The sequence below is a fragment of the Xiphophorus hellerii genome, chromosome 10, assembly GCF_003331165.1.
Source record: "Xiphophorus hellerii strain 12219 chromosome 10, Xiphophorus_hellerii-4.1, whole genome shotgun sequence".
Classification (NCBI taxonomy): Eukaryota; Metazoa; Chordata; class Actinopteri; order Cyprinodontiformes; family Poeciliidae; genus Xiphophorus; species Xiphophorus hellerii.
The window spans coordinates 19,499,546-19,517,578 of NC_045681.1; the positions used below are offsets into that span (position 1 = coordinate 19,499,546).

The window sequence follows — 18,033 nt, forward strand, 5'->3', positions numbered from 1 at the left end:
AAGACAGACCTCCAATCAATCAGGGAGGTCCGAGGAAAGATGGACCTCCAATCAACCAGGGAGGTCTGAGGAAAGACAGACCTCCAATCAACCAGGGAGGTCTGAGGAAAGACAGACCTCCAGTCAATCAGGGAGGTCCGAGGAAAGATGGACCTCCAATCAGCCAGGGAAGTATGAGGAAAGGCAGACCTCCAATCAACCAGGGAGGACCGAGGAAAGATGGACCTCCAATAACCCAGGGAGGTCCGAGGAAGGGCAAACCTCCAATCAACCAGGGAGGTATGAGGAAAGTCAGACCTCCAATCAACCAGGGAGGTCCGAGGGAAGATGGACCTCCAGTCAATCAGGGAGGACCGAGGAAAGATGGACCTCCAATAACCCAGGGAGGTCCGAGGAAGGGCAAACCTACAATCAACCAGGGAGGTCCGAGGGAAGATGGACCTCCAATCACCCAGGGAGGTCCGAGGAAAGATGGACCTCCAATCAACCAGGGAGTTCCGAGGAAAGATGGACTTCCAATCACCCAGGGAGGTCCGAGGAAAGATGGACCTCCAATCACCCAGGGAGGTCCGAGGAAAGATGGACCTCCAATCACCCAGGGAGGTCCGAGGAAAGATGGACCTCCAATCAACCAGGGAGGTCTGAGGAAAGACGGACCTCCAATCAAACAGGGAGGTATGAGGAAAACCAGACCTCCAATCAACCATCGAGGTCCGAGGAAAGATGGACCTCCAATCAACTAGGGAGGTCCATGCGACCAACCTCCACTGGCTGCATGGAGGGGCTTCGTGTTGGCGTTGGCCTGAAGGCCAGTCTAAGTCCGGCTCGGCCTTTACGCCGACCCACACCCAGGTGGTACTAACCTAGATAACTATCCAAACCCAGGTTTTGCCAACACTGGACATCATGAAAATTCAAATGTTTTACACAAATTTAGGAAATCCAATCAGACACAGGCAAATAATATTCCTAACTCCAAAGTCAATGGAGAAAACACAAGATCAATTTCAGAGTTAAAAACACCAAAACAAACATTATTAAAACTTTCCTATATATAAAAACTGCAGCAGGTGGAATTTCTAAAACATTAATTGGTCTCTCTAAATTGTCCTAAGGTGTGAATGTGTGTGCGCAAGGATAAGTGTGTTAGATGATGGATGGATGAATATTTGTTAAAAGTGTCTGACAGTAAAATATGAAACTGAGAATCTGAAAATTCCTCTGACTCTGCTGCTGTCCAGAAACAACCAATCAGAACCAAAAGAGAAACATTTGGTTCTGATTGGTTTCTAATGTGTTGAATGTGTCCAAGCACATTCAACACATTAGACCAGGGGTGCCCAAGGTCGGTCCTGGAGGGCCGGCATCCTGCATGTTTTAGTTTTCTCCCTGGTTTAACGCACCTGGATCCAGTGATGGCTCGTTAGAAGGCCTAAGAAGAACATTGACATGCTGAAAGGTTGTTGTTACCACCAGAGAGAGAACTAAAACTTGCAGGATGCCGGCCCTCGAGGACCGACTTTGGGCACCACTGCATTAGACTACTAATGTACTGCAGCTATGCAATTGGCAGAAATACAACCTAACATTATATCATCATTATTTATAGAATGATTTAGAAAACAAAATGCTATGCAGGTTTGTCAAAACTATTTCGACCCATATTAGAACTTTGCATTGATTTCCCTTCATTTTAGTAGCTGTGGTTTTGCTTAACCCAGACATTTTCCCTAACCTTAACATTAACTAAAACTTAATTCACATCTTACCTCTAAACGTTACCTCTGACTCAAAGCAATGAGTCCATCATGTTAGGACCAGGCTTTGGTCCTAATATGATGGAACTAATATGACACTGGACATATAATGGTGCGTTCACACCAAACATGATTTGAGAGTCAGGCGCATCTGATTTACATTCAAAGTCTATGTGGAGGCACATCGAGGGCCGATGCGGCTCGTTTCGAGCGCCATTTGATCCGTTTGACGCATCGAGCGAATCCAACATTGCACATAGAATTTGAATGTAAACCAGACTCGCCTGACTCTCTAAACGTGTTTGATGTGAATGCGTCATTAGAATGTTCAGTTCCATTGGTAACAGTGACATCAGCAGTGATGTCATCACTCTTTGATGCATCAAATGAATCTCTTTCTGTGTTTTCAGACCTGTTCCTGTTTCAGACTTCTAAGTTATGAATCTTCTACAGGAGCATTGTTAAAATTATTTGAAGTCACAGAATCAGCCCAGTACAGGTTCACATTCTCAGGTGAGAGACTCACCTGGTATAAAGTTAATTTTTAGGTACCTTAAATTACACCGAAGATAAATTAGTTTAATCAAAGTACGTCATGATTATGTGTGCATGTACTCCGTCTTAAGTCAAGAGCATACTAGGTTTTTTTTTACTTTTACCACTAGATGATATGCCTGTATACTATGTATGACAATCAAAATGGAATAAATCGATAATTGTGACAGAACAAAGAAGTGGTTTGGAGTTGATTGATACACGGACAGATGAGATTCCTCGAGTTAACCCAGTGCGGCCCTCTACCACCACTAGTTTGCCGTGTTTTATAATAATAAAACGTGTTTATTATTATTAAGTCTTTGGTGCAAAAAACTGATTGAAAGTCGATTTATTCACTGCATGTTTATGTCTGTTAAGGTTGAGATGGAGCTGAACATGAAAACGGCCCTTTAGACAACCAGCACAACAGAGACACAATCAAAACTGTCAGATGACTCATTACCTGCGATAATAACTCAGAAATAGTCCAAATTAGGATGCATTTTTATTTCTTTCCTACTTACGGAAAGTTTCTGTTTATATCGTAGGTTTTTGGTGCCCTTAAAGAAATAGATAAAACTTCAGATATTTCACGAGATATTAACATTCATGGAAAAACCTCACATAACCTTATATTAAAGCAGAAAGTACGACGGCCACCGTAAGAAAGGCTTACAGTATTCAATTATGCTGCAAGTACTGATCAGTACAGTATTGCGCGGGAACGCAAAACCTTTTGGGAGGGAACGCAAAAGAAAAACAAATTCCCATGTCCCCTTGAGGGCCCCGTACAATATAACACACATCTCACCTTCTGCTGAAGACTACGGTAATTCACCGACAAGAGGTGTAGGAAAACAAAATGAGGCGTAAATCTGCCCTTACAGGTGTGTTGCGCAAATAATAAGTCAGCCATTCATAGAAGACTTTAGGACCAATGCTTTCTGTGTTGACAGACAGTGGGGCTGTAGTAAGCTTCTATAATGGCTGTAATAAAAATATACAATGCTTGTGCAAATTAGGAACTAGTACATCTACAGTCACTATGTATTTTTCCCATGCTGTGGCAAGCACTGACTATTTAAAAAAAAAATTATTTTATGATGCTGAAAAACTTTAGGCAGCCATGAAAAAGCAAACGAGCTTAATGGACAGAGGTGTCTTAAACGTGTTATTCTCCAACACACTCTGGACATGTTTTTCAGCTTTTTATTTCTAATTGTAGTGGTAAATTACACCCTGGCTGCCTGACCCGGAGAGGAGGGGAAGAGTCAAGCTGGAGTTTAGTGCGACCAGTCAGTATGAATGAAAACACCAAGAAACTAGACTTCAAAGATTATGGGAAGTTTTGTTGGATTTCATTTGGGGCTCAAAGCATCAGCAGAAGACTAAAGCACAAACAGTCTGGACTAAATAGCAGTTCCATGATTTGGAAAGTTGCAAATTAATATGTAGACTGTTTGCGCTATGACAAATATTTGTAGATGAAATGTTCACGAACATGTTCCCTGCATAGTGTTTACACAGTGCCTATTGCAAGTGACCTGATGAGATAAAAAAAAAACATCAGAAGTACAGGCATACAGTTCAATAATGAAACTTTTTAGACGGATGACTGCAGATATTAGTCTCAAAGTCAGAGTTGTTACAAACTTTGATTTCTTCCATTCTTGTAAAGTTGATTTAAGTCTGCTCTATCTGCCTTCAGATGATTCGAATCGAAAAATGTGATTGCTAACCAGTTTAATTAAACCAGTTTAATTCTAGGTTGGTTTGCTTTGTTCACAATCAACAAGTGCAGACACTTGTTGATTGTGATCAGCTATTAGCAAAACAAGTGGATAACATGGAGCTCTGCATTCAAACACTAAAGTAAGACTTTCTTAAACACCTCTTTTGTACAGTAGTGTGTTTATACACATCATGAAAAGCCTCAGAATTGCAATTAAGTTGTTTATTTCTGCTACTGTCACTTAGTATTTGAGGCTTGGCAGCCATTTTGGATTTCAAGTCAGGGTTATTTAGAAATTTCTACTTTATGAAGAGATTCCAGCGATTTTTCTGAAGACCATTTAACTAGTTCCAAGCTATAAAATCATCGTTTCCCATTTTTATGAACACACACTTGCGTCGGTCTGTGTTTTCTTCTTTTCATGTAATCTCACACAGTCATGATGTTACTATCACTGCTTAGAGGGGCCGGCACCATCTGTTGCAAGATGAGGCAGTTCTTGTTTGCTTAACTGAGTGTCACCTTTTGACCTTTTTCCGGAAGACTTCAGATAAATCACATGAATTTAGATCATTGTTGTTTTGTTAATTTGGAGTAAAAAAAAAAAAAAAAAAAAGAAGAACAAAGCACGGTTTTCCTCTAACGTTATTTTTGTCACGAGTCATGACTCAGCAATAAACCCGAGACTCCCGCTGCGGCGCACAGATCTGTGTTAGTAAGGCGAAGGGGAGGAGCGTGGAGACTCGGTGCGAAGGGGGCGGAGCTCGGTAGTAAGCTGACGCCTTTCCCTTTTCCATCGAGGCAGAGCAGCTTCCTCCTGTAGAAAATCATTCTCGGCTGGATACGAATGACTTCTTCCCCTCCCGGTCCTCGCCAAAGCGGAAGGAGCCGACAGTTTCCCGAGACAGGACGGCTCGCGGTCGGACACGCAAAAAAGGAAACCGGGAACCCCCTCCGTCAGCGACGCGTACCTGTCCGTGTGGCATGTGACAGCTCGCGGCTGAGGGGATAAAGGACAGCGGCTCCGCAGACGGGACTCGGCCTTTCCGCGTAGACCGACGGAGTAATGAACTCCTCCGGTGGTACCCGCTCCCCCGCCACCAAGGAGATGGGGTGGCTGTGCGGAGACAAGCTCCACTTCTGGGTGAGTGCATTTGTCGCTACCGCCGCTGTACGCTGCTGAATAACACTCCCTCGGTCGTTTGGTGCCTGAAAAGCGTTTCTGGGGAGCTGAAGTATCTGTCGCAGCTCCTATAAATATCCCCCCTCTCGCCCCCTAATTGCATTTACCGTGTTAACGAGCTCCCAGTTAACAACATGAAGACTTGGGCGCTTTCGTGTTGCCTTTACGGAAGACGCATTGAAGCCAGTGAAGTGTTCACTCAAACTTGTTACATCTGGCGTGTGCTTAAAGCGCTTTGCCGACTTATTTGCGTTGTGCAAACGTGACTCTGATAAGTTCATTAGACAGTAGCCTTGCCAGGACTAGTAGAGTGATAGCACACAGATAACTGCGTAATAGTAAAGATAAAAAATGTCCAGGAGCTGAGAAAACTGGTTTAGTGGCGTTATTGCAGCTCCCTCCATCATTTTGAGGCAAAGTTACATTTTAAATCCAATGTAAAATACAAAAAGTAATTAAAGTGCATTGGACATTTTTATTGTAAATATATGTACTATTATACATAATGTTTTCGTTTGGTGCAATCATAAAATTGTCCCGATAACAACATAATAACATTATATCAGGGCTTCAAGATGCAGTAGCTATTTTTATTGGTTAATATTGCGTTTAGTATAAGTTAACTCAGGTTTTCGTGCCTCTCTTCTTTGTTGTCCATGATCGTCATCATCATCTTTACCATCATCATCATTATCTCCCAGACTCCTTCCATGAGCTTTAACATTTCGGCCATTAAAAACTGCATCAGGATTGGACATCGAGGGCAATAAAAGTTTTAAGTGGCCATATACATACATCTTTTTGTTGGCAGAGTGTTAATTTGTGTTTTCTAAAAAACATAATGGCCTGCCGAGTATTGCATCCGATCAGTCCTGTGCAGTCCTAGTATTGGATATTGCAGAGACAATATACTGTGCAGTCCTACAGTAAAGCAGTCATGCTTAATTTTTTGTTGCCTATCACTTGTATGCAGTCATAAGATGTGGAGGGTTTGCTCATTTACAGTCCATGGATTATTTTAGCATAGCGAAGCTGATGTGTATAAAAACAGAAGTTATTTTCCACCTAACTCACTCACCAATTGGTCAGTACAGCATGTTTTTGTTTGTTTTTTTGCTTTTCCTGACATCCATGTAAACCATAATACATCCAAACAGTATGCTTGATAGATGCATTTGTTGTGTGTAGGCGTGTGTGTAGGGGTGTGTGTGTGTGTGTGTTGGATCTTGAGCTTTCTCCATCGTTTTGTTACTGGTTCGTTTTATCTGTCTATAATACATTTTTGCAGTATTTTTCAATCTGTTTAATTCACAAAATGAATTTCTCCATACCCTCACGATGTAGCTTTACATACAAGCTTTTATCAAAAGATTACGTTAACCTCTATTGTCCACAGTACAGGTCTGTGTTTGAATTATATGCAAAGGGCTCCTCACTGAAAAAGTTGTTTTATGGGAAGAGGTAAAAAAATGTGTAGATGGTGGATAGAACAGAGTCTCAGCTGTATGACAAATCCAGAATATTTGCAAGCTGCTTTATGAAGCTCATGATGTTCAGATATCTGTTTTGTTTTTGGACGTCAAAATTGGACGTCAAAATTTGGAAGTCAAAGTAGGGAAAACGAAGTAAATGCGGTTTTACAACCAGAGCATAGCCTTACAGTTTGCTCTCTGTTTTTTTCTTTTTTTAGTTCCACACAATCATAGTTATGCATCTTTTTAATGTGTACATACAGGTCCTTTCCAAAGTGTTCATACTTTTTTTTTTCCCATTTTTTTGTCTCACTTAGGCGCATTTTATTCTGATTAATTTGTAGGATACATCGTCCGATTGATAAATTAGCCCTCATATCCTTAATTTTGGGTGATCGGCGATTGGCCAATACGTACATGTGAAACCGATCTTAACTCCCAATCTTGCTGTTAGCAACAGCCACCCGACTGCTGACAATTTAGCAACTTTGTCACCATATTGAGTCTCTTTTCAAACCAAAAACATTGCCATCGGACAAAATCAAAACTACAATCTACATAATTATGATAAAGGAAAATGACTCATACTTTTCAAATTTTTTTCCCAAATAAATGTCTTAAAATTGTATCATGGATTGGCGTTATTCCAACCTAGAAAAACAGGTGGTTAAAGCACAGTGACTCTACAAAATATTGACTAAGTCAGTACGCCACAATTTTGTGATATATTTTTGGTTAAAAATGTGTAATTTTTCTCCCACTCCACAGTTATTTGCTACTTTGTGTTAGTCACATAAAATTCAATAAAAAAAAATACAACAGTTGTTGACAGTAACTGAGTGCACTAATACTGTTTTCACATGAAACTACACTGTGTAATAATTCCACGCTATTGCTCAGACAAAATTACCGCCCAATTAAATAAAGATATTATTATTAATAATAACAGTAATAATAGTGTGTAGAAAGGAGTGGTCCGCTTTGTTTATCTTGGAGCGACTGAGAATCTCGCTCTTCAAGATGTTTCAGGTTTTTGAATTGAAGCTCTCCAAACTGCATTTACACAAGAGGTAGTTGACGTTACCAGCTTTATTTAGAGTCCTGCAGCTTTAACATTCACCTTTCCTTCAACACCTGGATCATGACTAGGCCATTAGTGGGACTGCGTGCTGAGGAGGTCACTCAGACATCTTGCACTAAAATTGAATCAAAACAGCCATATCAAAGTGCAGCAGTTCTAGAATTACATCATTAATCAATATGATTAATTATATGATTAATTGTTAGTATTTATATAAATTGATCATGATTAATATCGCCTTTAAAAATTGTCAGCCATTTTTTATTTTCTATTATTTCTAGAATAAATGGTAAATAGTTTTTTGTTTTGTTTTGGATATGCAAATGCGACTTATGTTATGATTCATGTTGTCTAAATGATTGTAAATGTGTGTTGTAAACTGCTATGAAGGTTGTTTTTTTAATCTCACGTTCACATCCCCCTAACACCAATATTTTGTCCACATTCTTCACCTCTGTCCATTCTACTGGACAGAAAAGTCAGCATGTTTTCTTCCTGTCAGTATTTCTCAGGCAGCGAAGGGAAGTTGCTGAAGCGTTGCACCTAATATAGTAAAGAAAAGTCAGGAAGTGGTGACATAAAATAAATAAGATGCTGTTTAAATGAGTCCAATTCAGGCAAATAATAATAATAATAATATTTTTAAAACCTTTCAGATTCTTATTGAAAACAAAAACTTTTTTTTTATCTGGGTTATTGTGGTTTGTTTCCATGTTGCGACCTGCTTGTGGCAGAAATCTCGATGGTTCTGATGACAACTTAAGCAGCTAAAATATTAAGTTTCTATCAGCTTTACCCAAGAAACATCAGATTTTCCTTCCCTCTCCTCTGTGCAGCCAACCTCTTTTTTCCAAATATCACCTCCACCACGAACACATCGCTGTGCTTAAGTGTCCAGCTGATTTGCCTCTGGGTAAATCCCGCTGCGAGACGTAACCGTTTTGTGAGGCCATGACAGGTGGCGTAGACTAGTTGCTGCTATTCACGTCCACTTCAAACAAACAGGAGGCAGCTGTAATCCCCCAGCTTTCAGCAGTGCATGCTGAGTACAGGTCAGAGTTAATACTTAGGCTTGATCAATTGCCCTATTTACAGTGTTATTCTTTTTAAGACGTCTAAGCAGCAGCTTGAAGTCCATTTGACAGCACAAAACAAGGTTTATATTAGGACAAACCGCTGCGCATGAGACTCTATTATACCCTAAGTAAGCTTAATGAAGAAATGTAGACACTTGTCAGATTTTGTAGTTTTAAAACGCTCGTTGTGCCAGATATTCTTTTCTCTGTTCTGCTTTTTTATCTTGTGCAAGAATACCGGATATTCCCTCTAAAAATGCTTATATCTGCTAACTTTATTTGTTCAAACACCAGATATGCCTTAATGTGCATTAATACACAAAGTGTAAACCATCTTGCCACTACAGCCAATCAGCACCAAGGAAAGTGAATGCTGCTTCTGTACTGGGTGGTTTGCCAGTAGCGTGTCAAGTAGCATTGTGTCTGGATATCTCAGCTTCCCAAGCTGCATTTCCCCTTCCTAAAATCCCAAATATTTTAGATTGGTTTTCCAAAAAAGTCCACAAATGGTGAATTTCCACAAAAAATTTGGAGCTACTCTTCATGGAAAAACTTGCAAATGAGTAAGTCTGCAAATATCTTTTCTATTTTCTTTGTTTACAATCCCACAGTCCTAGCCTGACACACAGGAGGAGCAGATGTCACGGTCAGACAGTGGGAAAGCAGGGGTGAAGGTTGTCCCGTCAGACCATCAGTTCCTGAAACCACACGCACAAAAAGCCTCGTAAAAGCTAACTTGTTGGATCCAAATGACCCCATTTCTTAAAACCTCAGGAGGCTTAAAAAAATCAAGCAATAAAAACAGTATGACAGTTTTCAAGCAAACCTTTTGCTACCTATTACTAGGTAATAGGTATTATATGTTGCAGTGAAATCCTGTAGGATTTATGGTATACCATTATCTTTTATTTCACCAACATGTTTCTTCTAATATTAACTTTTAGACTGGTCCAGCCAAAGCCCTGCATAAGTCTGCGATAGAATCAGTGGAGAGAGAGGGTGATGTGAAGTTCGACGTGAAGGAAGGAGTGTGATGTTGTTAAGCTTGTCATCAAAGACAAATTGCCGAAATACTATTATAAACATGCAAAACCCTTGTCAGCAGTTATAGGAAGACTTTTACTGGTCAACGCTTCAAAATTGCTCTCAGAAACAAACTTCTTGGTTTAAAGAAAAACATCTGAAATCCAAGTCTGCCAGGGGTGTGAACAATTATGGGCTTAACTGTAGTTCCTCAGTGAAATACGCTGTGTGTCCCGTCAAGACAAAGAGCTTTTGAAGTCTTGCCCCAGAGGGAGCGTTTGCTTGTCATGCCTCATTTTAACAAGATCTGCATGTACTTCTGGGCTTGGCTACAGCTCCAGTGATGTTGCGGTGAGTTTCCAGAGACTGCCGGGGACGGCCCTTCCCCACGCAGTTCAAACATGCCCAGAAAACCATTGCGTTTGTTAAGGGCATGCTCAAGTCAAGCCCAACCTAAACAAGTTCTGCTAGGGTTGGCGTTGGGGGCAAGAGAAGGCCAATCACAAACCATGTCTCTCCTTGTTGGTTGGTTTTTAACAGCCTTGAGGTGATATGGTTATTGCTTCATTGATGCACAACAAGGGTTTTAGCCAAGCAGAGAGGTTTTCTGAAGAAATACTTTGAAACAGCAAGCAGATCTGATGACAAAGATGATAAGTATGTCATAAACTTAGCAAAGACTGCAGCAAGATGCCTCTTGAACAAAACTAATCTGTCTGACAATACTGCTCAGTGCAACTTAAGTTCAACCATCTCTCTTAGGAAGTTACCCAATGCGATTATCCCAAATTTCAAGGAGTGATGACAGGCAAGGCAATGGAGAGAACTACGGAGAAAAGCAACCTAGTGGCCCGTTGTTAATATGGAGGAGCTGCAGAGAATCTGCGGAAAGGACACTTGTTAGTAGTTCCCCTCACAAATCTGGCAACAAGAAAGCCATTGTTATGAGAAAGACATGAGAACTCAAGCTAGCGGTTTGCTACAAGCCATGTAGGAGTTAAACTAAGGCTACATTCACACAGCGGGCAAAAACAACCCAAATGTGATTATTTTTCCAATTTCCAATTTGGATCAACATTGTTTTTCTTACTTTCTTTTCTTAAAATATGATTACAAATGACAGGCTGACTAGTCTGATTTGGCTGAAGCAGTGGTCAGATACAACCAGCAGGGGGAGTCTAGCGCTTGCGCTAGCTTTAGTGAAGAGCACCAGAACTTCCTCCTTAGATAATAATAACCGTTGGAGCAGAAGCACCGTGTCTGGCTCTTTTATTAAAATACTCCCCTTCTTCAGGTATGAGTATATATATATATACACACCTGTAGGTTGTAAGTGAGTTCATTAATTTTCAGAAAGCTGTGAGTTTTTTTGACACTCCGAACTTTAACAAATTCCGTTGTTAGCGCTGTTGTTAGCGCTGTTGCTAACATACTGCTGTTTCAACGTTGATATCATTGTGTATGTTTGTAAGCTAACTTAGATTATAATAATCGCTGGAGTAGAAGCACCGTGTCCGGCTCTCTTATTAAAATACTCCCCTTCTTCAGGGCATTTACATCTGCAGTCAGAACAGTGATGTTGCATTTAATCAGATTTTTACTTCATTGATGTGATACTTGCGTCTTAATTCTGCACCAGAAGAAGCCAGACGTGACAATTTCGGATGTAAATAATGGCTGAAGAAAGCGGTGTCGACACTTGGCACACTTCTTTGTTTGCACTTTCCTTTGTCTTGTTATGAAACTGTGACAATATTGTCGACTCCCATTGCTCAACAAGTTTAAAATCAATCCATAGATGACGAAATCCATGATTACTTACATAAACAATGCGTCAAGGTGAGGCGTCTGTGTTCTTCTTCTGTGCACGTGGGTTGCTTTTAGCTTGTAAAAACTGTCCACACAAAAGTCTGACTGAGGTCACATTTAGTTAGTTATGAACCACTACCCAAAAAACAATTTGTATTACAGCAAAAAAATCTGAATTTAGCAAGTCTTGCTGTTTGAATGTTGCCGAAAAAAGGGATAAAGCATGTTCATGTTTTTAAAATCACCCAGTCAAAGCCCATAAAATTAATGTTTGCAGATAATTTCTGTGTAATCTGAGATAAATTGAGCTATATTGAAAAGACAAAATGGCCTAAATGACGTGCAGTCAGTAGTGACATACCCCAATGGACTAAGGACTGTAATCACTGTGAAAGGCAAAGAATTGGCCAAAAAATCTCAAACTATGCATTCCTTTCCTTCCACTTCAGAATTATACACTGTGTTGCATTGCTCCCTCACATAACATATCAGTAAAATACATTAAGTTGTGTGGGTGTAGCATGTCACAATGTGGAAAACTTCTGCCAGACATCTGTATAATTTAATAAACAGAATGTTCTCTTCAAAGGCGTCACCTGTTCACGGATGAATGCAGAGGCAGACAGAATGCATGGCATCTAACGCACACATTACCAGGCTCACCCAAAGCCTGTTTATCAGCAGCATTATACACTAACAATTCAGAATGTCAGCAGCAGCTTGGATTACAGCTAAAGGGAAGAGCAGCCCTGACAGGAGACGTGGGGAGGTGCCGCACTTTGTTTCATCTGCGGGCATCAGGGTCTGGACGCGGCTACCGCCGGAGCTGAATCGAAATTGCGAAGAGGAAGCTGCTGCGGCACAGCGAGTTTTTGTGACACGTCGGGCTCCTTGTGAAACTTCCCTACAGTTGCCTAACATTTTCGGGATCAGTTTTATTTCTTTTGTATATTTAGAAACGTTGCATCACTTCAGTTTTGCGACGTTTTGCAGAAATGTTGCAAATTTTGCAGAAAAATCCCAAGAATGTCGTTGACTTCAATACTGCTAACCAGATATAAAACCTGACAGAGAGAGAGAGAGAGAAAGAAGGAGAGAGAGTTGTGAAATATGTGTTTTCTGTATTTCAAAATTTGAAGTGTAATGTTTAATGTTGGTTTAAGCATTACACTCCTTCCCTCTCGTAACCGCTCAAAACTTATGAGAGCAGAAGTAAACTGGTTTAAATTTGATGAATACATTTGTCTTATGTATTTTCATAGTCAAAATGACATTAGTTTGTCATGTTAACAAATTTTGCTGGACTATAAATTGTAACAGTAATATTGTTCTTTTGAGATCATTTTCAAGTAATATGGCAATATAATATCAGCAATAATGGCAAAAATAATTCAAAAACACATTCTGTGATATCAATAAACTTTAAATTCTAATGCACATTTAAAACTGGGACTGGAAGACATTTCAAATATTAAACAACAAAATATAATGGTGCTAGTGGAGACCAATGCACCACACTGAAGACTTTTGTCTTCCAGGTTTTGGTAGAAAAAGAGAAAAACAATAAATTATGAAAACAGAAATTATTGAGGTTGTTTTGAAATATGTGATTAATTGGTTTATTGCTTATTGCAACAGGCCTGCAGTGGATCTACTTTAATCGGTTCAATTCTGTCAGCTTTGAGGTTCAGAAAATTCTCTGATGCACAGTTTAGTGTTTTGTCTAAAACGCATGAACAATGGCACTAATGATTTCCATACAAGTGTGTCAATGAGTTTAGCTGGCAGCACTTCCTCTCTCCTAGAGTCTTCGTCCTCCCATTCTGAGTGGAGATCCTTTTACTGCTGTTTCCTCTCGTAAACCTTCACAGACTTAAGGCACTGATACTTCATCAACTCTTAATTAAAAGTATACATATTTTAGAGGCTCTCCAAGAAACTGATCAGATGATTTTCCGCTTGACTGAAAAGTCAGAAACTCAAAAATCCAATATTTTTCCGATTAACACGCACATAATACTGAGGCAATTAAAAAAAAAAGCAACTTAAGTTCCTTATTAATCCTTATTTGGCAGATTCAAACCCAGCGCATTTTCTTTTTCATATTGCTAATATGTCAAAGGACTAAGCGCCTTTTCATGTCTCGTTTTTGTAAATGATTCTTCTGGAATGTTTTTCAAGACGTTGCTTGTTCTGTCATTTTAAGCCTACAAACACAGTCATTGTGGGACTTCATCTGGCGAAGCTAATGTGAGCCGTCATGATTCCTCAATATGAAGATCATGATTATGGGATGATGATGCAATTTAAATAATTAGCTAACTCTTACTGCAGTCCAGGCAGAAATTTGCAGTATGCAAATTATGCATATTCTATATTATATTTTTCTTTCCATTGTGTTGCAGTAAACTGACTGGCCAACCGTTGGTGCTGAAGGGCTATTTCACAATCTAAAAACTGGATGTTTTTTGATCCAGTTGATCAACAAACAACTGGTTGTTGTAAAGTTATGAAACCTTTATTTTATTTGTGAGAACACAAATCAATGCTATGTTGACACCAGAACAACTTTAGGATTATGCTAGAGAAATAATGTTAGTGACTTGTGATAGCTGGACTGGAATATTCTACAGACATTCCTAAAAACACAGTTTTACTTTTATCCCACATTTTTTACTTAAAAAGTGGGATTTTTTGGTGTTCTAACTATATCTTTGAAACTTTAAAAAAAGGTGTCTTCTTGTTTTGGTGAACCCGATACGGTCTATTGTCTTGTCCTATCAGCCGATGCATCCTCATTTCCCACTACCCTCTTCTTGCAACCGATGTATGAAAGCTATGTTTTACATCTCCTTGTCTGCTCTATTGTCCACTTGACTGCAAAGCCAGTGTGACCTAAATCTCGACAACGGTATCCACCCACTAGGGGTCCCTGCGGGCGTCACCCGCCGACAGGGTCTAAAATAAGACTAGCCAGTCTGTTGGTGGTGCCAAATGGCCAGCAGATGAAGAGAAAGACAGACCAGATGATGAGCAGAAGAAGAAAACAACATCTTCCAAGAGACTGTGGCAAAATCTGATCTCTGATCGGGAAACAGTTAATCAGATCAGTTAAATATAGTATGATCAGGCCATGGAGAGAAGTAGGAATATTGAGAAACTAAAAAAACAAAATAGTGGAAAATATATTTCAAACCTGTTATATTGTTAAAGCATTAATTTCATTATTTAGATGTGCAGCTTTCCATCAAGATACCAAGCAGGCAAACAGTAAGACTTGGGAGATTGTGGCTTTTTGACTGCTCAGATTTCTTAGAAAACAACAGAACTTTTCATATAAATTGAAAGCATTAACTACTTGATCTTATCATTTACTTTACAACTCTGTATTGAAACAGGCGTGTGGCAGTAACTCAAGAAGTAAAGCAGAAAGGTCTAGGTCATTAGAAACGGCAAACATAGTCTGAAGGAAAGGCATTGTACTCGTTAGGTTTATAGAAATGCCTGAGAAATTCACTTCTAGTTGCATTATAAACTACGTCCTTCCAATCTAAGGTTAAGGTGTAGCCTTGAATAACACCAAATATCTCTAAACCGCTACTATATTTTATCATTACATTTTACCAGCTAAGGCCACCAGGTTAATTGTTTGACTCTTCTCAAATCAGCTTTTTTTCTGAATGACTCTCCAAAATGGATCAGAATCTGGCGCCGCATCTTGGCCACAATCTGTCTGTCGCTCCAGTATTCTCCGTAACGTCGTAACTTCGGGGAGGATGTTTATTATTCCTTGGCATTGAATCCACAGGGGAGCGTACATAGCAGATGTATTGGGTTTCCAGCAATTCTGCTCCAACACGAGCAGACACATCACCGTCAATAAAAGCCCTCTGTGATTAGGCCGAGTTTACTGATAGGCCAGCAGTTATCTTCAGACAAAACAATGTCAGTGACCGTCTCTGCGTCTGACAGAGTTCTGTCCCATTGGTCAAACTCATCATTATATTTGTGTTGTGTGCTGAGATCTTTGCAGCACTTCTTGACTGCTGTGATTGAAAACAGGCGGTTTTTGCACCTAAATATAACATATTACTGATTAATCGACATTCTGTCATAGTGCGATAATAACGTGTCTTACTTAACTCTCTCACCAACGACCTTCTACACTCTGCACTCTCTACTGTCTACTGTGTGTTAAGTAAATGGAGATTGGGCAGGACCTAGTGAAGGTCAATATGCTTCACTAGGGTCTACTATCGTCTCGCATGTAACGTGAAGGGGGGTAGCTTTATCTTACGTTTCCACACATACATCTGATTTGGCATCTCCAGTCTTTGGTAAACTCACTCCTTGCTCCTGCTGAGGATGTTTTGATTTGAAACAAAACTTGAAGAAAACGTCTTACAATCTGGCAATACAGTCAGACCCCCAGTACTCATGAGTTTGGAGCCACAGCCACCAGCAAATAGCTAAAATCTTCCATTTAAAAACACTTGGAACCGTCCATTTCCTTATTTTTAACTCCAAACATACCTTAATATGCTGTGGAAACCATCTTAGCACCACCACACAAGCTAACAGCTATAGTTCACCGAAGTCTGGTCTTGGGGGTACAATCAATCAGAGCCTCCAAACTCATAATACCACGCCAAGCAGCATTGTGCCTAGGTTTTTCCGCTAACTAACCAGAATTTTCTTTCAAATATTTTAGATAATGTTTACAGAAAAAAATCAGTGAAGAGGCAAATTTGTTTTATGAAAAATTTGGGTTTACATTCCACATAAATGATCCCAGACATTGTGACTCCGCAACTGCAGAGTAAGAGACAGTAACAGTGAGCTAGCCATGGAGCTAGCCATACAGTAAAGTCAAGTGCAGCGATATATTTATAGTTTTCTCCTCTTACCACAGCAATCACTTTTTACTAATTGCAAAATAACCATTAAGTCTAAAACCATCCTGCTGCAACAGACTGAATGTTCTGCTCTTTGTGGGGGAAATATTTCAGTGGTTTTTTTAGGGTTGTTGTCGTCAGTTGCTATGGCAACGAGTCTGTGTGTAGCCTGGCCAATACAGAGAGCGAGAAAGACGTGGTTTTGAGTTGCACTTCAACGGTTTCTCCCTTTGCTGTGGAGCACAGCACAAAATTAATAATATCTACATGTCCAGGTTTGATTGAGTTAACAGAATTATTCTACGGCGGCAGCGCGGCCATGCATGACATGTAGAAGAATAGTCCTTTTGCCCTCCAGCTTTGTCCGCATGCGCGAAATTTCCTCATGTAAACTATAACATGCAGGTGGTCAACATTTGTATATCTCATTATGATTAAGTCAGTGCCTCGCCAGCTTTGCACCTCACCGCATGTCACTGCTTGTATTGTGTGCTGACAGTGAGAATTCAAACAGATTATTTAAATTCCACCCAACTGATAATGCCAACTTTCCACCCAACTGCAAATTATGATGAGAAAATTGCTCTTTGTCAAATTAATGGCTTTAGCTATTAGGGGAGAACATAAATCTGACGAGGTCAAAGCAGGCCACGCACATGTAACACCAACCCTGACAGGCTGTAGTTCTGTTGGAGACGGTGTTCCTGTTGTGCTTTAGCAGGGTTCAAATGTGACATTGTTGAGTTAACAAAGTTTAATTTTTGGGCTACGCCAAGAACAGAATGGAGAAATACCTGGTGCTATTGGGGGAACTTTGTCAGGTCAGGGAAGATTGCCTTTCTTCCAGAGTTTCTCCGTTTGAAGATAATGATTCTAACTCTGGTTCACTAAAGCAGAAATAGCTTTAGTGAACCTTTTCTAGTCTGATACATTTCTCAGACTTTCTTTCCCATCTGTTTTTTTTTTTTCTTTCCTCCGACTGCGTCATAATGAAAATGTTGGATTTCCTTTTGCCTCCTTTGAATCCGGCATTAAAATTGGAACAACGAAGCAAATGTAGGCTTTCCCCTTCATTATATGGACAAATGGATTGATAGCATAGTTGCCAAGTAACCAGCTCACTCAAACCCGTTCAGTGACATGACGAGGTTGTTGCAATCACTAACAGAAATCTTAAAGGCCACATTTCAGTCTGGGTTCCCTGTCGATACCTGCGTGCTCTGCAACTCTTCTCCAGAGGAATAAAGAGTCGCCAGAGAGGAAATAACTATAGCTACAGTTTAGTTGTGTCGTCCTCATCTCATAGCAACAGGAGGAGGAATGAAAAGGCGCAATGGGCTGCTACACCTCGCTCTGTCATCACCGTCTTTCAGCTCTCTGAACTACACGATTAGACAATAATTGTTCAAGAGCAGCTTCCTCCTTTTTCGATGATTATCAGTAGAAAAAGCATTTGTAATTATGTTTC

General features: G+C 40.1%; 1 protein-coding gene across 6 annotated transcripts in view; it reads left to right on the top strand.

Moving 5' to 3' along the window:
• Positions 1 to 4,786: 4,786 nt before the first annotated feature.
• The window catches only part of abcc3 (ATP-binding cassette, sub-family C (CFTR/MRP), member 3), a 59,737-nt gene continuing 46,490 nt past the window's right edge, over positions 4,787 to 18,033 (top strand). For 3 of the 6 annotated variants that reach the window (XR_004340699.1, XM_032573805.1, XM_032573806.1), the window contains exon 1: positions 4,787 to 5,170. Coding sequence is in view for 4 of the 6 variants with exons in the window: in XM_032573805.1 (XP_032429696.1) it covers positions 5,093 to 5,170 (78 nt within the window). In the remaining 2 variants the exon portion in view is untranslated. The remainder of the gene's footprint in view (positions 5,171 to 18,033) is intronic. The other 3 variants (XR_004340700.1, XM_032573803.1, XM_032573804.1) reach the window with 3 other exon arrangements.